The 24,064-nt window shown below is 38.0% G+C and overlaps 1 protein-coding gene across 3 annotated transcripts in view; it reads right to left on the bottom strand.

The window, feature by feature from the left end:
• Positions 1 to 24,064, bottom strand: part of LOC136847480 (transmembrane protein 8B-like) — a 910,690-nt gene that overhangs the window by 454,287 nt on the left and 432,339 nt on the right. For all 3 annotated transcript variants that reach the window (XM_067119223.1, XM_067119225.1, XM_067119224.1), the window contains exon 8: positions 2,917 to 3,048. In XM_067119223.1, coding sequence (XP_066975324.1) covers positions 2,917 to 3,048 — 132 coding nt within the window. The remainder of the gene's footprint in view (positions 1 to 2,916; positions 3,049 to 24,064) is intronic.

Here is a 24,064-nt window from a genome sequence, read left to right as displayed (position 1 = left end):
GGTCTGGCTCCGGCCACCATTACCACAGCGAAATCAGCTTTGAAAAAGGTGTTTTTGCATGGCTTTAAGATTGATTTAACAGATTCATATTTTTATCCATTCCCAGAGCATGCGCTGTTTGAGACCAGCGACCCGTCCACATACGGTTTCCTGGTTTCTTAACGATGTTCTAAAATTAGCCTCAGAAACTAATAACGATCAATGTTCTTATTTGAATCTGTTAAGGAAGACATTGTTCCTAATTAGTCTAGCTTCAGGTGCCAGAATATCAGAACTGTCTGCTCTCTAGAGGTGCGAATCATGTGGATTTTCTCCCGTCAGGAGAAGTTCTACTTTCCCCAGATCAAAGGTTCTTAGCAAAAGATGAAGACCCTCAGGATAGGTGGTCCCCCTGGAAGGTTGCTCCTCTTCCACAAGACCTGTCTTTATGCCCAGTCGCTACCTTGATGGCCTATTTACGGAGAACTTCTCAGTGTTTGTCTGGTCCTCTTTATCAGGGAAAAGGAGGAACGCTTTCTTTAAAGGCTATCAGACAACAAATTCTGTACTTCATTAAGCAAGCTAATCCGGATTCAGTCCCTAAGGTTCATGATATCCGAGCAGTGGCTACCTCCACTAATTATTTTCATACTATGAATTTTGATGAGCTTAAGAAGTACACAGGCTGGAAATCTCCATCAGTGTTCAAACGCCACTATCTGAAATCACTGGAAGCTCTGAAGTTCCCTGCGGTGGCTGTAGGGAGCACTGTCCCTCCACCCTAAAATTAACCTTTAATCCCTATCCTCTCCCCCCCCGCCCGCCTGCCTCATTTACTTGCCCTGCCATTTTCTCCTGGACCAGACATGCTTCACAGCCTGGCTCCTCATATTATGATGTACAATTTTGCGGTGTTAGTTTTTAAGTTTGCGGCATGTTATATTTACTGTAATTTAGTTTTAAGCCGGAAGTACCTTTATAAATTTTTTCTGTCATTTATTTAGTCTTAGTACCTTCCCATTATAGTATTATTTATGTACATAGTTGTTTCTCATGTCCTTTACTGTGATATTAATTGTATCCCTAGTTATAACTCAGTTTATCTGCCTATACCTTTGCTATTTAATCATGTTTTGAGGAATAATTAAAACTATTTTCAGTAATAGTGTTTTTATACATGTCCACCTAACTATTCGCTCCTTTTAAACTTTCACCAAAGCTTAGTATGATTCTCTGTCATAATTTCACCAGCTGACACAGGGACGAGCTCAGAAAAGGGATTTTGACAAAGGAAAAATCTATTTCTGAGGGAGGCCCTGTGTCACCCGGTGACCCTCCCAGGGTCTAGATTTCCCTCCCTGAGTAGGCATACCAAGCTTGTGGGGGGTGCTGGCCTGGAATGAGTACAGATGGCGCTGGGGTCGTCGGTTGGCGGGCAGGTGAGTGCGGGCGTTGGATCAGCTCCTCGCGTTCCGGGGGTTTTGTCATTGGGATGTCTACAGAGTGCAGTCCTGTGGCAGTGACAACAATCACTCACCCTTACCTATACCGACATCTATTTCATAATAGGTGTTCGATCTGGGGGTAGTAACCCCAGCATTCCTGGTAGCTTTTTTCTCTGGTATATTTAGTAATATCTATACCTAGAAATTTGTGCTTGATAGGAATTTCACCGGGTGACACAGGGCCTCCCTCAGAAATAGATTTTTCCTTTGTCAAAATCCCTTTTTTGTTATCCACAATATATCTCCATCAACAGTGGGCCTCTTTCTTGCACAGTATCATGCTTCCTTGATACTAAGGATATTCCTTTCCAGTACCTCTTCACTGTTATCTATCCTGCACTTATGGATCTTCCTCTCTTTCTCCCTCCTAACACTTCCAAATTATACACTCATCACCAAAGTATATTTTGCATTATAGGATCATCACAAAAAAGACCCGCAGAGTTCTAATCTAAAGAATGACAATGATCAACCAGAGAAGTCCTCAGCCTCAAAAGCATTTTATAAAAAAAAGTTCCATAATCTCCAAGCAGGATACAAAAGGAAGATCCAGGCTTTCTAAAATAAGTGCTTGCATTTAACGACAACTACAAAGGATCAAGAGGAGTTACTTAACAAGGGAAAGGTGAAGGACTCAAATGATGAGCCACAGGAACTTTATAAGTACTGTATATGAACAAGAATATTGACCTGCAATGGGATACGAATGGTCTTTCTACTGGGAAAAGTACTTAATGATCTGCATCCAAATGAAATTGCCAGGTCTGTTTTGTTAAACAACTTCATATGACAATACATTTATGATGCTCCTGGACATAAGGACAAGCTAAATACAGCTACAAAGCTTCTGCTAAAGGATATAATAAGGTATCCTTGTACTGCAGATCACTCTTGAGCAACTGGTAAAACTTTGAGCCTCACTTAATACATAACACCAATAATCCCTTAATAGGATGCAGCTCTATTTCCATACATAAGGCCATTCAATCAAAGGCTAAGGGACCTCCCTAGCTGGCCTAATTTATCTTGTTATTGAAGGCAGTGATTCCAAGTAATGAGCACCAGATAACCCTTTGCAATTACTAGTCTCTGGATATTGCATAGGTGCACACACCAATGACCTCTGAAAGAGTATAATGGGCATTATTTTCAACACACTAAAACCATTTGAACTTGCTGAGGTGGTCTAGTTGTTAGCAAACCATGAGGAGTATGGCTCGATGAAGCCGCATCCATCAATGGTAAACCATAAAAATCACAATTCAGTACAATTCTGTGGATAATATTGAAGTAACTGTCCAGTCTAAGCACTGACATCTCAGTAGAATTAGCACAATATTGTTACTAGTAATACAGTATATCACTTAACCAGACCACTGAGTTACCAAAAACTTAAGATTAGCCCAAAGAATACTAAAGTAAACAAACATACCATTAACAGTTCATCCATATGAATGTTGACATTAAGGGTTCCACCAATGTCTGTAAAAGGAAGGAGCGTGAGGTGTGTGAATAAAGGTGTCTCTCCTCTCACTGAAAGCCACGTACTATACCATTCAGGTCCCTAGAAATAAAATTCCAATAAATACTTTGGATGCAAAACAGGCAAACTATTATGGAAACAGATTGACGGAAGATCATAAAAATCATATTTTGTACAACCTTTTAACTAAAAGGAAAAATATTTTATTTAATATTTAAAGGTCTGTCTGTAGTATTAAAAGATACATCTTCATCCCAATACTATATTCTTATAGAAAAAACACTGAAACCCTCAACCAAAGCCAAATACTGTACTGTGGATAGATACTACAGCCCATAAATGTACTACTTTTGGCATATAAAACATACCCTGCAATTGACAATGATTTCAAGACAATCTTGTTTTCATGTGGCACATTCCAGTCACTACTGCAATAAAGATTCTTTTGCATTAGGGCCAATTGTATTACTGTCCATTTGCTAGATGCTAAGTACTTACCCACAGATTCTAAGCCCTTTTACTGTTAAAATTACCTAAGCATCATCATCATTAACACTTTTATGTTTTCTCCATTCTTATTTGTCCCATGTTCTTTCTACCTGAACTCTTTTCAGGTCTAAGTCTTCCTCTATCCCCATTTCTCCATAAATTACAGGGAATTCCTCTAGGTTTTCATCAGCTACAGTACTTCAATTTCTATTGCTTAACAGACCAACTGTTTCTCATTACTTCGAATCATATGTTCAAAACATCTCTGAGATCTTTTTATATCCTCTTGATACCACCTATCTCCACCAGTTCCTCATTCATATTACAATCTTCCCACCATATTCTAGACATGAATGATTGATTTGTGGCTATTAAAACTGGCATCACAACATCTAGGTTACTGACACCATAATATAAAATTAATAACTAGGAGACTAAAAAGATAAATAAATAAGTTTAAAAGGAGTCTCATATAAGAAATACAGTATCTAAAAATATACATAATCTGTAAAACAATATACATACATATACACATACTGTATGTGATCAAAATTTTGTTTAGGAGGACTGCCTCCCTAACAAGGATACATATATAGCTGCTTTAAATTACAGTCCTCCCCGTGAATCATTGCAAAGATGAAATGCCCATCGCTGTCACATCCCCAAGAGAGGAGCCTATGCCTTAGATTCCCAGGACCAGGACATTTGACAAGCAAATGTCTCACAGTCAAGAGCACAAATACAGTCATTCCAGAATGGACAATTTTTGCCGAACATCAAGAACCCATAAGTGAGTCTTGTACGTCCAATCCTAAGCCTGCACAACATAGTCTCTTGTCTCCTTGGTATATAAGGATATGACCAAGGAGACACTGATGACGTAATACTGCATAATTTTTGGTTCATTAAAATATTTTCCTAAAGGGACTACCAAATCTTTTTAATTTTCTGATCTACTAGAGATTAAACATTCCAGTATGGTAGCAGACATCAGGGTTCTGGGGAAGTGACTGCTGACTTTGCAAGTTGATCAGCTTGCTTGTTCCCAACCACCCCAACATGGGAGGGCACCCAGCAAAAGTTCATTTCTTTACCTCATCTTTTCGCTGAAAGCAGCCATTCCAACACAGTTGACCGCCGCCTATTCGCTGTTCAGCATTCATGGATTCATCTATTTGCGGATTTTTCTGTGGAACATTCATTGTTATTAACTCTTTAGGGAAAGTGAGGTTTTTCACCACATTCAACTCGTAATGATGACTTTGGCGATGATTTAAAGGCTTCTGAACATATTCTATGGCCTTCATTCTGAATTGGCTCCAATTTCAACATTGTGTCTGATGCTGAGCCATGTGCTTCGCTTCCATAATTAATGATAGACAGCACTGTATAGTACAGTACAGTAAAGGTATGTTTATCAGCTCCCCAAGTAGTGTTCGATAGTTTTTTAATTAGATTTAATGCTCTTTTACATTTTGATTTCATGTATGTTATGCCGGCTTTCCAATTTAAGTGAATATCAAATACAAATCCTAAAAATTTTGCTATTTGGCCAATTAGTATATTATGGTTTCTGATTTTTAAATCTATTTCTTCACCTTTTCTCCACTTTTTATTTTTATAAAATATAATTGACTGAGTTTTATCAATGCAAAATTTAAAGCCTACAGGTGAGGCCCATTCATCTATTTTTATGCTGCATGTTTTACACAAAATGTTGAATAATATACAGTATGGCAAAATCATCCATATACAGGTAGCTTTTAATTCCAATAGTTAGATTATTACTGATATCATTACAGTAATTGATTGATTGATTGACTATGAAATTATGTCTTGAAGCCCAAGTGCTGGAATCCATCAGGATTATTCAGCGCTGTAATGAAAATGAAATATATAAATTAATGATACAACTGATAATGAAAAGGTGAATGATAACATACTCTACTAATAAAATTCAGTGTTAAAATATAAACGTGAAAAATGAAGAATGATATTAGATAAAACACATACAAAATAATATATAATTAAAATATAAAAGTCTTATATATTATTTTTTATGGGTTTTACATAATATCATTCTTCATTTTTACATTCATATTTTGACACTGAATTTCACTAGTACAGTATGTTATCATTCACCTTTTCATTATCAGTCATATCATTAATTTACATATTTCATCTTCATTACAGCACTGAATAACCTTGATGGGTTCTGGAGCTTGGTCTTCAAGACCTAAATTTCATAATCAACTAATCAATCAATTAATGATATCAGTAATAATCTAACTATTGGAATTAAAAGTAACCTGTATATGAATGATTTTGCCATACTGTATATTTAAAATATATACTTAATTTATAAAATATGACTAAAATCTTTATTACATATACTAAATTGTAACTTATTAAAAAGATCAGATTCCCTCAGATAACCCATAAGGTTATCTACCTCAATGTCATCATTTAAAATTTCTAAAATAGTCTTCCCACTAATAAGTACTTTGCCCTAAGGCGATTAAATCTAGGACAGTGCACCAGCATGTGCTCAATGGATAGATGACTGCCACAGTGAGCACAAACTGGGGCACTGGCTCCCTCTAAGATATAACTAAGGGTGAAGCAGGTATGGCCAATCGTAAGCCATGTTAGGATGATCTCGAATCTTATATTGCAATTAGAACCCAAACTCCAAAAATCAGTACTTTTTCTAATATTTCTGTACTTCCTATTTATGGATAAAATGGGGGAAGTCCACCTCTGCTGCCATTTCTCATGAATGCATCTTCTAATAAATGGACGCATATCCAAATGTGGCGACTTATTAGTGAAGAAATCACATCTTGCAGCAAACTTTGTGCTGCTACCAGCCAGGTCGTTCCCTTCTATGCCAGTGTGCCCAGGAATCCAATAAAACTTAACTGATTTGTGGTGAACAGAAAGACAAAAGACATTCCTGAGCCTTTTGAATTAAGGGATGAGTAGGGTTAAACTTCTTTATGGCTTCTAAAACACTCCATGAGTCACTATATATTACTATGGATTTAAATTTCTTATCAGATGCAAGATTTAAAGCATCAACTATAGCTGTTACTTCAGCAGTGAATATGGATGAGGAGTCTGGTAAATTTTTTATTTATGATTCCCACTCACACACCACTACACAGCCTACTCCATCTTCCGCTTCTTATCCGTCAGTATATATTTTCCTGTTATTTATATGCCTCTCATCACGCTCCAAAAACTTGTTTCTGACCTCTTCTCCCAGACGATCTTTCTTCTCATGCCTCCTTAGGTCCAATGGTAGCTGATGGGAGTCTAAATAAATACTGTACTTTCAATGGGTGAGGTTCTAAAAGCTCCAGTGCAGCTCCTTAGCCCCAAATTATGCATAAAGTCCAATTCCTTAAGCTTAGTCTTTGAAGCAGACGAGTATACGTGGCAGCCATGGTCTAACTTAGATAAACATACTGCATTATAAAGCCTTAATAATGATTTCTTATCTGCGCCCCAATTAAAATTAGATACCGCTTTTAAAATATTTAGTGATCGCTTCACTTTCAATTTTAACTGGTCAATATGATTATTCCAAGTGAGCTTTTGATCAAAAAACATTTCTGAGATAGTTCCATTTAAGGTAAGAGTTGGAATGGTTTCCTTAGTTTGGGCCTGTAGAACTGAACAGCGACAGTTCTTGATTCAGAATAACAAAATCCTTGCTCATTAGCCCACTTGCTCACTTTATCGATGGCTCTTTGCATGAACCTGCTAGTAGAAACTGCATCATATCCTGTGCAGTACACAGCAAAATCATCTACAAACAAAGAGCCTTTTACTGGTGATGGTACCTTTCCTATCATTAATGGCAATAGCAAAGAAGGTGACACTAAGGACACTACCCTGAGGAACTCCCTCTTCTTGTAAGAAAGGTCGCGATACATGATTTCCAACTCTTACCTTTATATATCTTTCTGTTAAAAACGAATTTATAAATCTGATAATTTTTCCTTTACTGTACTGCCCATCTTATACAACTTTTTTTATAATACCAAAATGCCACGTGATGTCACATGCTTTTTCCAATTCAAAGAAAACTCCTATTGTTTGGCACTATTTAGCAAAACCTTGTTGTATTTGGTTTGAGAGCCTGAGCAAGGGATCTAAAGTAGATCTAGTTTTCCTAAAACCAAACTGGGATTGAGAAAGCAATTTATTGTTTCGAAGTGCCATGCAAATCTGGTGTTAATCATCTTTTCCATCAGCTTACAAACACATCTGGTGACAGCTACTGGTCTGTACCTGCTGGGTGAAGAAGGATCCTTGTTTGGTTTCTTCACAGGGAGGATTAATGATAATTTTTAGTTTTAGGAATACAGTAAACCCCACCCCCTGGATTCGCGGGGGATGCGTACCACACACCCCTGCGAATAGCTAAAACCCACGAGTACTTAGAACCCTTCTAAAAACACTTAGAACTCACTATTTTGATAGTTCAAACACACAAATAACAAACTAAAAATGCTTATACAGGTATTATCCTTCTTACAATGGGGTTAGGTTCCGAAAAAACCATCGTTTGTTGGAATAAACGTAAGAAATACCAAAACATATCTCGAACATAGCCTACCTACATTAGGGCATTCGGTACCATGTTTACATACAGGCAGTCCCTGGTTTACGACGGGGGTTCCGTTTTTATGCCGCTTCATAAACTGAAAATCGTCGTAAACCAAAAAATCGTCGAAATTCGTCAAAAATCCTAAGGAAACCTTACTGTACTTTTTAATACTTTGGGTGTATTGAAAACGATGTAAACTGCATTTTTATTGAGTTTTTCATAAAAAAAGCCTCCGAATTTTTATTATTCTGCTGTTTTGGAGCCATATTTTTTCCATCAGATCGGCGTACGACGCATCGTAACCCCGAAACATGCATCGTAAACCGGGAAATAATTTCTAATGAATATATTTGAAAAGCGTCGTAACCTCGGAATGTCATAAGCCGAACACATTGTAAACTGGGGGCTTCCTTTTATATGGTAGCCTAGCCTACACTATAAAGTATACTCTATACATGCCCGGTATAGTACAGTAGTTATTAATATCAGCTAATTTTGCAGGTTCATGCAAAGTGAAATTGAATAACAAGAATTAGCTTAGTCTACACTATGGTACATTGTATTCATAAATGGTAGCGTAGCCTACATTATACTGTACTCTATATTCACGTATCGCATTATACAATGTCAACATAACGTATATGCATCATTTCCATGGATCTTTTAAAATGTTATGCCTTAATTCACGGTATCCAATAATATTGTATATATTCTTATATTGCTTTCATATTACAAATTGCGGTCATGGCGTATCAATGTTTTGGTTTGAAAATCGTTTATGCGGTGTTTATTTCGCTGTATTTAATTCAGTCCAAAGCTCTTTTCTTGCTTCTACCTGGCGTAAATGAATCTCTAGATACTTTATTTATATAGGGCAAGGTTATTTTTCGTTATACAAGGTGTTTTGAAGTCGAAATATAACTAAAATACGTCTCGTTGTGAAATTAATTTATCTTTTATTTTCGTTAATAGATGACGAATGACGATGGCCGTTTGGGGGCGTTGTTTTGTGTAAAAAATTCAACATTCTGTTCGCTATTTTCACTTGATTTCATCATAATACGAGCTTTACGTCTTTATCGTTTATCAGAGTAAAAATGACAGTAATGTGTTCTTTCATGCCCAGTAGTTTTGATTAAAATACTTTCTCCAGTTTTAATTACGACCGGGTTTCATCCATGTTGCCGATGCATGATAATTTACAGTATAGTCATTAGCAGCTTGAACAATATTTCCTCAGCTTCAGCTACAACTTGCAGCATAAATTTAGCAGTATATTTCCTTGACGATCTTTTATTCATACCGAATAAGGAAATAATGTAAAAATATATCAGTCCTATTCTACTTAACATCATTTGTGCTATAACCTACGGTACTTGTTTATTACCGTACAATGGTTGAAATACCAGGTAAACGGCTGTTGTTATGCAATTCGGTTATAAGCAAAATAACAGTTTCTCGGTCGGTTGTTTATGGCTGTATGCATTTACGCAAGAGTATAACGTTACTAAAAATACTTTCATCACTCTCTTTTACTTTTTTAACTAGAAGATGGGATAAAGAGATGGAGGAAAACTTGTCTATTGTAATTTGGTCTCTCTCGCTGCCTTATTACGCTGCTGCCTGTGCCCGCGCAAAATTTTAAAATATTTTAAAAATAATATTGTCTTATCGGTATTAATTGCTTACCCCATTGCAAAATCGAATTATCGTAAGGTGAATTATCGTAAATCGAGCATTACCTGAGTATTTTAATAGTTTTATCACAAAAAGTGCATTTAGTCACGAAAATTAGATGAAAATACAGTAATTAGTGAATATTTCTCAGTGAAAAATACCACAAATGGCTGAATTTTCCGCAAATAATTGGTATATACATTCCACAGATAAATCTGTGAATACATGAGTCTGTGACTCGTGAGAACGCGAATACAGGGGGTTTACTGTAATACCAGTTTCCCAGATCTCATTTATTATATCTAAAAGAAATTTCTTTGACTTTTCTGGGAGATGTTTCAGCATTTCATAAAGTATTTCATTTTAACCACAGGGTGATAGTTCGGTATTCTGCAAGGCATTTTTGAGTCGCTGCAGTGTAAATTTTGCATTATATGGTTCAAAATTATATTTACCTAAATCAAGAGAAATCTGGGCATTTCTAATGCCTTGGAATTCTACAGAATAGTTCTCACTACTTGATATTCTTGAGAAATGTTCTCCCAATTTTTCTGTAACCTTCTCTGTTGGGTGATTAGGTCAACATTTATCTTAAGGGTAGGCAGAGGTTCAGGGACAAACTTGCCATTTAGTTTTTTAATTTTCTTCCTAATCATTTTGGATGGTTGTTTTTGAGCTAATGCCATTTATGTAGTACACCCATGACTCTCTTTTTGGTTTTTTTTTAAATATCTATTTTACTTGGCCAAAGCACATTTGTAAATAACTTTGGCATGTGCGGTTCCACTCCTCTTATACTTTTTCTAGCATTTTCTTTTGATCTTCCTCATACTACTGTAGGTTTTGTTCCAAGGAACTACTGGTCTAGAGAGCTTCCCTTTCGTTGTTGGAATAGAGGCAATTGAACTGTTGATGGTTGTGTCATTAAAATAATTATCTGACTGAGGTGGATGGAAATGATTTTACATTCTTCTCCATGAGAGCAGACTTGCTAAATTTCTCCCGGTCTGCTTCATCTACCTTCCATTTAGAAGATGAGTCAGATGGCTGATTCTTAATTGATTTTATATGAATTGGGAAGTGGCCACTTCCATTTGGATATTTTCTTCAAGCTCAATTAGTCACGCCTAAAACGTGTTTTTACAAGACTGACCATTCATAATCAATGTAAATTGTTTCGACTACAGTCAATTCATTGCGCAAATGCTCAGATCGATCTGTAATAAAGCTGAACTTTTACCTGCTCGTTTCTTTGACACCTTACACATGTAGGTACTGAGTAGTAGATATTATGGTAGTCATGGCTCCATTATTAAGTATAGTGATATTATGGCCATCCATAATATCCCCCACCATTCTACCTTTGCCAGCTCTTCGTTGGGCGAGTTGGTAGAGTTGTGGCCTAGCATTCGCTAGGCCTGAGTTCGACTCTCCGGCTGGCTAATGATGAGTTAGAGGAATTTATTTCTGGTGATAGAAATTCATTTCTCGCTATAATGTGGTTCGGATTCCACAATAAGCTGTAGGTCCCGTTGCTAAGTAACCAATTGGTTCTTAGCCACGTTAAATAAGTCTAATCCTTCGGGCCAGCCCTAGGAGAGCTGTTAATCAGCTCAGTGGTCTGGTAAAACTAAGGTATAATTACTTTTTTTGTATCTGCCATGTTCCCACCCCAAATGGGGTTGTGAGCATTAAAATCTCTGAGGAGGAGGAAAGGAGTGGGAAGCTGATTGATCAGTAAATGAATGTCATTATTAGTGAAATCCAATTCAGTAGGAAGATAGATGGAGCAGACTCTAATCTGCTTGTCTAAAATGAAAGTTACTGCTACAGCTTGGAGGTGAGTGTTAATTGATAGCAAGGAGTGTTGCAACGACTTATGTGCAATAATTGCTGCACCTCTGATTGGTGGTGGAGAATTATATATGTTGTAATTTAACCCAGGATTATATTGTGTACTTCCAAGCTTAGTTTCCTAGAGACACACAATACCTGGGCTATGGTCATGGAGCAGTACCTCTAGCTCTTCACTTTGAGCCCTAAGATCTCTACAGTTAAATTGTAGAATTGATGTGAAAACTATTTTTTGGGCTTGGTGGAAGACCCGTTGGATGGAGCCTTCTCATTTACTCCCTCTTGTTTATGAGTATTATCAAGAAATGATTTGGAAAGGGCTGGTCTTGACAGGTTTGGTTTATTATCTGTTAATTTACTGGTGCCATTTTGTTTCTCTTTCTTGTCAATTTGTTTAAATTCAGGCTGGGGTTCTTGCATCGAGCTTAGTATTTCGTATCTATTACTAAGTGATGCATGTTTAACTGGATTTGATGGAGGAGAGGATGAGGGGGAACGTCTCCTCTTTTGATGCTTTTGCTCCTCAGTCTCCATTAAATCAGGCAGAGACTCTGCCTGAGACAATTCCAAGGTGGTTGGGTTAAGTGCCACATTAGCCTCCTTGGAGGCTTGTACTCTAGCCTCAACAGGCTGAGCACCTGACCCAGATGGCTGGGCCACTACCACAGGAGTTGATGCACCTTCTACATTAGAGGGTGCTGCCACTGCACCCCTAGTGGTAGATACGGGTAGTGGCTTAAGAACTTGAGCATAGCTCCTAAGGTGTTGTCCTAAGCTGTTAATCAGCTCAGTGGTCTGGTAAAACTAAGGTACACTTAACTTTCCAAAACTGATACTTATATGCTCTGCATTGACTTTTGAACGGTCTCTGGACAAAACATCATTCGAGTGGATTCGACGTCAGGTACCAGGTCTCCAGGTAGATCTGTTTGCCACAGAGAGCAACCACAAACTTCCATGTTACGTTGTTCCCAATCTGGACCCTCTTGCTCACTCCACAGACGCGATGTCAATAGATTGGAACATGTGGCAGAAAATCTATCTGTTTCCACCAATAAACCTGTTGATGAAAGTTTTGCACAAGCTCAGGTCACTCAAGGGTCAAGTGGCCCTGGTAGCACCCAACTGGCCGAAGAGCAGTTGGTTTCCTCTTCTTCTAGAGTTGAAACTCCGGTGTATTCAAATACCCAGGCCAAAGTTGACTCAAATAGTACAAACTCGGACTGTGTCAGCTTCCTCAAGAATTCTAAATGCCCTGGCTTTAAGGACTTCATGAAATTCGCTGCTCAGAGAGATGCTAATATTGATCCTGTTAATACATTGTTCTTAGAATCAGATAAAAGGGACTCTACTCTCAGACAGTACGATTCAGCAGTTAAAAAGTTAGCATTATTCCTGAAAGAATCTGAAGCTAAAGTGATGACCACGAATCTGGCAATATCGTTCTTCAGGTCATTATTTGAAAAAGGGCTGGCTTCTAGTACTATTACTACAGCAAAGTCAGCTTTAAAAAATATATTTTTACAAGGTTTCAATATTGACTTAACGGACTCATACTTTTCATCAATCCCTAGAGCATGCGCTCGTTTGAGACCAGCAACCTGTCCACACACAGTTTCCTGGTTCTTAAATGACGTACTGAAATTAGCATCGGACACTGATAATGAGCAGTGTCCATATTTGAGTCTGTTAAGGAAAACGTTATTCTTAATTAGCCTAGTTTCAGGTGCCAGAATTTCTGAACTGTCCGCTCTCTCTAGAGAACCGAACCATGTTGATTTCCTCCCATCAGGAGAAGTTCTACTATCCCCGGATCAAAAATTTTTAGCTAAGAATGAAGTTCCACAAGATAGATGGTCCCCTTGGAAGGTTATCCCCCTTCCACAGGATCCGTCCTTATGCCCAGTCACTACTTTAAAGGCTTATTTACATAGAACTTCTAATATAATGTCTGGTCCTCTTTTTGTCAGGGAAAAAGGAGGAACCCTTTCCTTAAAGGCCATCAGACAACAAATACTGTATTTTATTAAACAAGCTAACCCAGATTCAGTACCTAAGGTTCATGATATCCGAGCAGTGGCCACCTCCACTAATTATTTTCATAATATGAACTTTGAGGAGCTTAAAAAATATACGGGTTGGAAATCACCATCAGTGTTCAAATGCCACTATCTTAAATCACTGGAGGCTCTAAAATTTTCTACAGTGGCTGCAGGAAGCATTGTCCCTTCCGCCCTAGATTAACATATGCAATCTTAATTATCCTGTCCTTTTCTCTCTCGCCTACCTGCCTCATTTACTTACCTTGCCATCTATTCTTAGGCCAGGCATGCTTCACAGCCTGACTCCTGACCATGTTATGTTGTACAGTTATTATCCTTGTTAGCATTTAAGTGTCTTGGTATTTCCAGTATTTTGTACATATTTGTCCCTTGTTATTGACCATGTCCTTTCATGCATTGTTAATCATGTCCTATTTTTGCTACTGGAATAATTAAACTCAGTTTCTACTGATAGTTTTATTTATCTCCATCTCAGTAATTGTTTAGGGGTTTCACCAAGCTTTGTATGATTCTCTGTTACTATTTCACCGGGTGACACAGGTCGACCCCAGAAAAGGGATTTTGACAAAGGAAAAATCTATTTCTGGGGGAAGACCTGTGTCACCCGGTGACCCACCCATATTCTCCGTTTCCCCCCCTAGTAGACATACCAAGCTTGGGAGGTGGGTGCTAACCTGGAATGAGACCAATATGGCGGCTGAGGTGTTGGTTGGCTGGGCAGTGAGCGTTGGGTATGTGACGGCCCCTCACTTTCCGGGGTTTTTGAGATTGGGAATCTCTACAGAGCAGAGGCCTGTGGCAGTGGCAACACACACTCACCCTTTGTGTATACCGACATCTATTTTGATTAATAGATGATCGAACTGGGGGTAGTAACCCCAGCATTCCTGATAGCTTTTTTCTCTGGTATTTTTAGCAATACTTATACCTAGAAATAAGTGCTTAATGGTTATTTCACCGGGTGACACAAGTCTTCCCCCAGAAATAGATTTTTCCTTTGTCAAAATCCCTTATTTAGTGCAGACAGCTCAAATTTGTAAATTCCACAATTTTTGTTATTGAATTTATGTTCCAGTTGACAATCAACACATTTTGTTTTTCTATTACTTTCATCATCATGATGGACACCAGAGCAATTTATACAATTATTATTAAAGTAGTTCAACCAAACCATTGAGCTGACTTTCAGCTCTCATAGGGCTGGCCCGAAGGATTTGATTAAAATATACTAGGTCCAAGGCCTGAGGGCAAGCGCTAGGACCCAATAGATCATTCAGTACAATTATGAATGTATTAAAATGAAATTAAAAATTGCACATAGGTATATTTTCTCATACTGAAACACATACATACAATAAATACATTTACTCAGACTTCCTTACATACATACTAAAACGGTATATTAAAATTCAGAATATAAATTAAGTAAAGTTTTAAAATTTTTTTCTTTTTAAATTCAACAAATGTTAAAAGGGTTTTCGTGCTTTTATTATTTACTTATTTTTATATTTTACTTATTAGATTACAGTTCTTCAAGAACATCAAAATTGGAACGATTGAAAATGATTCTGACAAAATTTCTTTCATTGATCTATTTCCAAAAGTAGACATTCGTTGTTGGTCATACTTTGGACGTCAAATAACACGTCAGACTGTTATTATTACTCTGCATTTTGAGCACTCGGGAGCCGGGCCATGTGGGATGCTCATTAAGTGCCCATGTGTCAGACAAGTATGGCCTATTCTGAGATGTGTTAAAATTACTTGTGCGTGTCTCTCTCTCTTTGATATGATGAACTCCATTTTTTAACATTAGGTTTTATTTCTTTCAATTTATTACTTTCAGGTTCTTCATCCCATATATATTGCCATTTATCTATGATACCCATTTTTATGTGAATTACATAATCAGTAACAGGGATATTCACATTTGATCTTGTCATGTGAGTTGGTGCTTTAGCTGCTTTGTCTGCATCTTCATTTCCTTTGATTCCTACACGGGCAGGGATCCAACATATTTCTACATTTTTTCCATTATTATACAATTTATGGAGATATAATTTAATTTGTTGTACTATATTATTTTTGATTTATAACTTTGAATAGCTTCTATAGCGCTTCTCGAGTCACTGAAAATCACAAAATTATTGAATGATGACTTTAATTATTTTTATAGCTGATGCAATTCCATACAATTCTGCTGTAAATATGGAAGCATTATTAGGAAGAGAGAAATGATAAGTTTTGTCTTGGGACACTGCAGCATATCCTACTCCATGTTCTGATTTAGATCCATCTGTATATACCTGTATTGCATAATGTGGACCTTTTCAGCTTATATGCTCTATTGTATGCTGTCTATGGTGTTCTGGTGTATATGAGCTATTTTTTGATAGATACTTGAGGTGTGTGCAAATTCTCATTTTATTCATTGTCCAGGGAGGAGGTGATTTTACTATTAAAGGCACTTGTATATTTATATCCAGCGACTCAAACAATCTTCTAGCTCTAATTGGGAAAGGTGGTGGATGGTTGTTTATAAATACATCTCTTAATTCAAATAATTTTTTGGTTGGAGAATCACCAGTTTGAATTCTTAAAGCACTTTATATTGTTACTAGCTCTCTATGGAGAGACAAAGGCAGTTCACTACATTCAACCTGTAACGATGATTTTGGTGATGAACTAAAGGTTCCTGAGCATATTCCAACATTTTCAGCACTGCGTCAGATGCCGAGCCATATACAGTACTTCGCTTCCATAATCAATGATGGACAGAACTGTTGCTTTATACAGTACAGTAAGGGTATGTCTATCGACTCCCCAAGTAGTGTTCGATAGTTTTCTAATTAGATTTAATGCTCTTTTACTTTTAGATTTTACATATGTAATGTGGGCTCTCCAGTTCAAGTGGGTATCAAATATTAATCCCAAAAATTTTGCTGTTCGGCCAATTGGTACACTATGGTTTCTGATTTTTAAATCTATTTCTTCACCTTTTTTCCACTTTTTATTTTCATAAAACATGATTGCTTGAGTTTTATCTATGGAAAATTTAAAGCCTACAGATGAGGCCCAATCATCTATTTTCACTATGCTTTTATTAATGATTCGTTCTGCATGTTTTATTCGGGATGCTGAATAATATATAGCAAAATTATCCATGTACAGGTTACTTTTAATGTCACTACGTAGATTTTTACTGATATCTTGAATTCCTAAAGTAAACGGTGTACCACTAAGGACGCTTCCCTGTGGAACACCATTTTCAAATGGAAATGTTCTAGACAGGTCATCATCAATTCTCACCTGAAAATTGCTGTTTGTCAAAAAGTTCTGTATAAACCTAGGTAAATGTCCACGGATATTGTTGTTTTGTAAAGTTTTTAATATAGCATACCTCCATGTAGTATCGTATGCTTTTTCAATGTCAAAAAAGACAGCCACAGTAATTTGTTTTCGTTCAAAACCTCTACGTATATGGTCTTCTAAGTTACAGAGAGAATCCAATGTAGATCTGTTACACTGTGACCCAAACTGAGTGGGAGTTAAAATTTTATTTTCTCAAGTGTGCCATGTTAGTCGAGCATTTACCATTTTCTCTAACAATTTGCATAACAACTGGTCTGTAATTATTTACATTGCTGGGATCCTTTCCAGGTTTGGGGATAGGAATTATTATAGCTTTACGCCATTCATCTGGAAATAAATTTCGAAGCCATAAATGATTATAAAACTCTAACAAGTATGACTTTGCCAAAGGTGCCAAGTGGCAGATCATCTCAAAACAAATATTGTCAACTCCAGGAGCAGATTTATTACTGTTCCAGAGAGCATATTCCAACTCTGACATACAAAATTTTCTATTATAATATATATATTCCAACTCTGACATACAAAATTTTCTATTATAATATATATCTTCTATTGTTTAAAAATTTATTGTTAATAATTCTATTTTTTTTTTTTGAGCGGAAGTGTTCATCTAAATTCTTATCACTACTTACATTTGATAAATTTTCTCCCATTATATTACTTATTTCTTTTCCCGTCTTTTAACCCTTAAACGCCGACTGAACGTATCGTACGTCGACTAAAATTGTCTGTCGGGTGCTGAGTGGACGTACCGTACGTCGACTACAAAAAATTTCAACCTTCGGTCAACTTTGACTCGACCGAAATGGTCGAAAAATGCAATTGTAAGCTAAAACTCTTACATTCTTGTAATATTCAATCATTTACCTTAATTTTGCAACAAATTGGAAGTCTCTAACACAATATTTCAATTTATGGTGAATTTTTGAAAAAAACTTTTTCCTTCACTCCGCGCGATAACTCGGCTGAAAATTTCAGAAATTCTTTCGTCATTTTGTCGTAATTTTTGCACCGTTTTATATTACCCGTTACATAAAGTTTTATATATAAAAATGTGCGCAATTTCATTTAAAATACAACAAAAAACAACCCATGGTTGTAGCTTTTATCAGTTTGGAAATATTTTCATATAAATCATGATAAGTGACAAAATTGAAACCTTCGGTCAACTCTGACTCGACCAAAATGGTCGAAAAACGCAATTGTAAGCTAAAACTCTTACATTCTAGTAATATTCAATCATTTACCTTCATTTTGCAACAAATTGGAAGTCTAGCACAATATTTCGATTTACAGTGAATTTTTGAAAAAACCTTTTGCTTACGTCTGCGCGCGGTAACTCGGCCGAAAATCTCAGAAATTCTTTCGTTACATTGTCGTAATGTTTGCACCGTTTTATATTAGTCGTTACATAAAGTTTTATATATGAAAATGTGCACAATTTCATGTAGAATACAAAAAAAAATAACTCATGGTTGTAGCTTTTAACAGTTTTGAAATATTTTCATATAAATCACGATGTGCCAAAATTTCAACCTTCGGTCAACTGGCTCGACCGAAATGGTCGAAAAACGCAATTGTAAGCTAAAACTCTTACATTCTAGTAATATTCAATCATTTACCTTCATTTTGCAACAAATTGGAAGTCTCTAGCACAATATTTTGATTTATGGTGAATTTTTGAAATAAACTTTTATCTTACGTTCGTGTGGTAACTTGGTCGAAATTCTCAGAAATTCTTTCGTCACTTTGTCGTAATGTTTGCACCGTTTTTCTGATAGCCGTTACATAAAGTTTTATATATGAAAATGTGTGCAATTCCATGTAGAACACAACAAAAAATAACTCATGGTTGTGGCTTTTATCAGTTTTGAAATATTTTTATATAAATCACGATAAACAGAAAAAATTCGACCTTCGGTCAACTTTAACTCGACTGAAATGGTCGAAAACTGCAATTGTACACTAAAACACTTACAGTCTAGTACTAGTAATATTCAATCAATTACCTTCATTTTGCAAGAAACGGGAAGTCTCTAGCACAATATTTTGATTTATGGTGAATTTTTGAAAAATCTTTTTTTATGTCCACGTGTTACGAATTCATGCATCATTTTGTGATAATATCAATTACCTTCATTTTGCAACAAACGGGAAGTCTCTAGCACAATATTTCGATTTATGGTGAAGTTTTGAAAAAACTTTTTTTACGTCTACATGTTACGAATTCATGCATCATTTTGTGATAATATTTTCTCTGTGTTGCTTTGATCATTTTACAATTTGTTATATACTAAAATCATCGCAAATTAGTGTACAATCCAAAGAAAAAAAAATAACTCATTAGCTTTAACAGTTTTGCTCACAGCGCAATTTGTATACAATTACATATGAAATTTTTTTTTTTGCGCTGTCATATATTTCAATATTTATATATGATAATGATATTTTTTTCATTTCTGATGGTTGCATACTAAACTTCAGGCAAGACAAAAAAAGGAGCCAAAAATGAACTCTTAATCTTAAAAACTAAGCATGCTGTGATTTTTTGAAAAAAACTTTTTTTCCGCTTCGGCGTTAACTCCCGAACGCCGCCGGCATAAGGCAGACACTTTTGTAAATAGAGGCTCGGCGTTTAAGGGTTAATATGGCATGTCTAGGTGGTTTAACATGGGTACCATTTATTTTCCTGAATTTTTCCCATATTTTTTTAATGGGAGTATTATTAGAGAGATCTGATATGTATTTCCTTCATGAAATGATTCTTCCTTGAATTACTTCTTTTTTAAATTTTGTAGATACTTTGTTGCATACAGGTTTTAATGTATCAATTTCTAGTAATAATACAGTCATTTCTTGTAAACTTCTTTCTAATATCGGTAATTCTTTATTCATTTTATTGAACTTTCTATTCAAATTATCTAATTGTCTCCCTATTGAGTGTTTTATATTTATTAATTCTGTTAACTCATCAGACCACCAGGGAACTTTGTGTTTTGTTGGATGGGGTTTTGACTTTGGTATTGCTTTATCAGCAGCATTTTTAATGAAATCAACAAGAAATTTATTAGTTTCGTTATGGTCTTTTAAATATTCAAATGGTGGGATATTTCTAGTGTGCATTTCATATCGCTCCCAATCTGCTTTATAAATGTTATAATGAGGGACATGTTTTGCAGGATTATTTTGCAATAAGGAAATTAATATTGGGAAATGATCACTGGTGTGCAAGTCATCAACTGTATTCCAATCAAATCTGTCAACTATACTTGTTGTACATAACGTTAATTCTCCTGAGGAAAATGTTCCATGTGGTTTTGAAAAATATGTGCTAATTTCGTCATCACTTATACAGCACATGTCATTTGAATCGATGAACTCTTCTATTTTACTACCTGTTCTATTTGAGTTTGTACAATGACAGTCCCATATTGGGTTGTGAGCGTTAAAATCACCTACTATTAATGTAGGTTCTTTGGTATTGTTAAGTAAATCTTTAAGTTTATCAATGTCATAATTTTTATTAGGTTGGTTATATAAGTTGTAAATTTTGTACAGATCAGTAAAGTTTACCAGTACATTGTTATAATATACTTTGTTATGTACATATATTGCAGTAGCTAAATTTCCTTCTTCCTCTCTAGATGAAGATGCTAAGGTATATTTACCTATTGTTGATATTGTTTTGTTGACATGTTGTAAACATAATATCATAGGTTCATATTCTTTTAGTAATCGTTGTATTTCTCCTAGGTGTAATCTGGTCTGTAGACCATTTACGTTCCATTGTATGATATAGCTATTGAAAATATTTTATTACAGCATTCGTTTTACTCTCTTTTTTTGTATTATCAATTTGGATTTTTTCTAATACTTTACTCACGACATTCATTTGTTTTTCCTTATAATATACTAAGTGCTCGACGCACATGCAACCTTTTTCATGGGTACTCAATTCTGTAGTTTCATTTTTTCTGTATTCCAAAAGTTTCTTATAATGTTTGTTAACCCTTAAACGCTGACTGGAGGTACCGTACATCGACTAAAATTGTCTGTTGGGTGCCGAGTGGACGTACAGTACGTCGACTACAAAATGTTTTTTTAAATATTCGCGGAAAAATAATTATAGGCCTAGTTTGCAAAAGGTTTTAAATCATGCGCCTTGAGGGATGCTGGGAGTTCATGGATCACGCTATTGTTTTGTTTAGAAGCGTCACCTAGCCATGCATGCGCCAATTTCTTCCTTCCCGCACTACAAAGCATCAGCGGCGCATCGTCGGAGAGCAATTTCTTGACGCATTCGTGTTTTGCAGAACTTTGGCGAGTGTTCACGTGTTTGTGACACAACAGGACGTTTGCAGAGATTTCCCAACGTCGTCAGGACCGTGACAGGCGCATATTGCCTGTCGGTAGTGAGCATGTGAGGCGAGTTTTAGATTGGGATGCTGGAGAGGGACCAAGCACCCAAGGTGACCCAGCTTTTCAACGCCGTGTTGTGCAGCCACGTGTGACCGAAGGGGACCAAGGACCACATCCCATGCCTTTTACGACCCCTAGGAAGCATCGGGGTGTCCTGAGGGGCATCCGTAAGCATTTGGGAGGCCTCCAACAAAAGGACATTGACGAGTACTTGTTGGAGCTCGATCAAGAGCAGGTGGAAAGTCCTCATTTTGATGGCAGTTGCTCATCTAGTGATGAGGACATCACGCCCAATGTCAGCGATGACGAGTATTTGCCCCCAATGTCCGTACGGGAGCCAGAGGAGGAAAGTGAACTGGAATTTAGTGGTTTCAGTGCGTATGAGGGAGAGTCTGAGGAGGAGGAGGAGGCACCGATTGTGGCTGGTGGGGACGAGACAGAAAGTGATGGTGAAAGTGAGGGAGATGGGCCAATGGGGAGGGTGGGAGTGCAAAGTCGTGGCCGCGCACGTGTGCGTACACGGGCCCGTAGAAGGTCGCAACGTCGCGGCAGCTTAGGTGAAGGCCGTTCGTCCAAAAGTGATGAGGGGTGGTTGGAGGACCCCACCCCACCTAACATGCACCCATTCACGGCAGCACCTGGACTGACCGTCCCTGTTCCTCTCACTGCACTGGGGTTCATTCAGCTCTTCCTGATGCGGGAATTGCTGGAATACCTCGTTGCAGAGATGGCGGATTACGCTTGGTACTGCCGTGAGGAACTGCAGACGACGTTGACGTATCGCTGGCGGGGCTGCAACCTCATGGACACGGCGCATTTTTTGGGGCTCCACATTTTTTTTGGAATGATGCCTGCTGCCGTCAGGCAATATTGGAGGCAGATTTTTTTTTTAAGTACGCCCAATGTGCCCGGAATTATGCCCCGTGATAGTTTTCTGGTGTTGGACAGGTATTTCAATGCCTTCAACCGAAGGGCCATACCCCGGAATAACCCCAACCGCCTCATCTTAGTCCGCCCAGTGTTGGACTACATTTGTGAACGGTCCCAGTTTCTCGTGGTTCCTTCCAAGAACCTTTCTTTGGATGAGGGGATGATGCCATACAAAGGGCGCCTAAGTATAAAAGTGTACAACCCCAAGAAGCCAAAGAAATATGGTGTGGAGTTATTTTTTATTATGGAATCCAACACTGGATACATCGTGGACTTCTCTGTGTATTCTGGGGTCTTCTCCACGCTGCGTGACACTGTCTTCGGTCTTGTGGATCGTTTCCATAACCAGGGATACCACCTGTTTATGGATAATTATTATAACTCAGTATCCCTGGCCAAGGAACTGTATGAAGCAGGTGTGCACGTCAGTGGTACCCTTCGGTTGGTGCGTGGGGCCCCGAATGTCCTCAAGAGGTTCGCTAGCCAGCCGCTACATCTGGCAAGAGGAGAGACAGAGTGGCAGCGGAAGGGAGATGTCTTCGTCATTTGTTGGAAGGGGGTCCGACTTGTGCCCATGATTACGACGAGTCATGAGCCCATCCAAGAAGAGATCGTTCAGTGGAGGAAGACACGTCGGCAGGGCCGAGTTATGTATGAGGAGTTTCATGTCCAACGGCCTACTGTCATCGGGCACTACAATAGCCACATGGGAGGAGTTGATCTCTTTGATCAACTCATCCAGTATTATCCCTTCGCCAGGAGAACCAAGAGGTGGACACAGAAGCTTCTCAAATACCTCCTTCAGTTGGCCCTCCAGAATGCCTACATCCTCTACTGTGGGTACAATTCGGACGCCCGGAGGTTGTCCCACATCCAGTTCCTTGAGGTGGCCGGGAATGCCCTCATAAACTTTAATCCAGAGGAGTGGCCTTCCAACACCGCCCCCCTACCCCGAGCTCCAGATCTGCCCCGAGAGGATAGGGCAGATGTTGCTAGGAGGGCCAACCTCGGTCTTCCTGCTCCTGCCGACGCCGCCGCCCTAGATGATGCCGCCCCTGCTGATGCGGCCCCTGCTGCCGCCGCCCTTGATGATGCCGCCGCCCCTGCTGATGCCGTCCCTGCTGATGCCGTCCCTGCTGCCGCCCTCCCTCACATTCCAGCGTCCCGTCGGGTAGTGGACCCTGTGTGTCGGCTGCAGGCAGGGGATCACACACTGGAGTTCCTAGAAGGGCGTAAGCAGAAACGGTGCCGGGTGTGCCATATGAATGGCAGAAGAAGAGACACCCGGTACATCTGTCGCACCTGCAAGGTAGCACTTTGCAGGTTCGGGGAGTGTTACCGCAAGTACCTCACTGCGGTCATATATTGAAGTGCGCCTACCCGAGGGACACTGGAGGGCGAGCGGATCGCGGCGGGGAGGCCCATCTGCAGTAAGGCGCGCGCGCCTCTCCTCCTCCACCTGTGCCTCGTCATGTTGAGAGGAAAAAATGCAAGACTCTTCAATGGAGGAGGGAGAAAACAAGAACAGAACGAAGAGTCAAGATTACGAGTGAGTATTCTGCATTGATTTTATATTTAGTTTTATATTTATAACAAGTTTTTATATATCTGTATTTATTGGTGTTTTGAATATTATTTTATTTTATGCAAAAAAAGTTTTTCACCTGCATTC

Source organism: Macrobrachium rosenbergii, chromosome 16, assembly GCF_040412425.1.
Source record: "Macrobrachium rosenbergii isolate ZJJX-2024 chromosome 16, ASM4041242v1, whole genome shotgun sequence".
Lineage (NCBI taxonomy): Eukaryota > Metazoa > Arthropoda > Malacostraca > Decapoda > Palaemonidae > Macrobrachium > Macrobrachium rosenbergii.
Note: the sequence above shows the minus strand (reverse complement) of the source record. Positions and strands in the feature narration are given on the sequence as shown.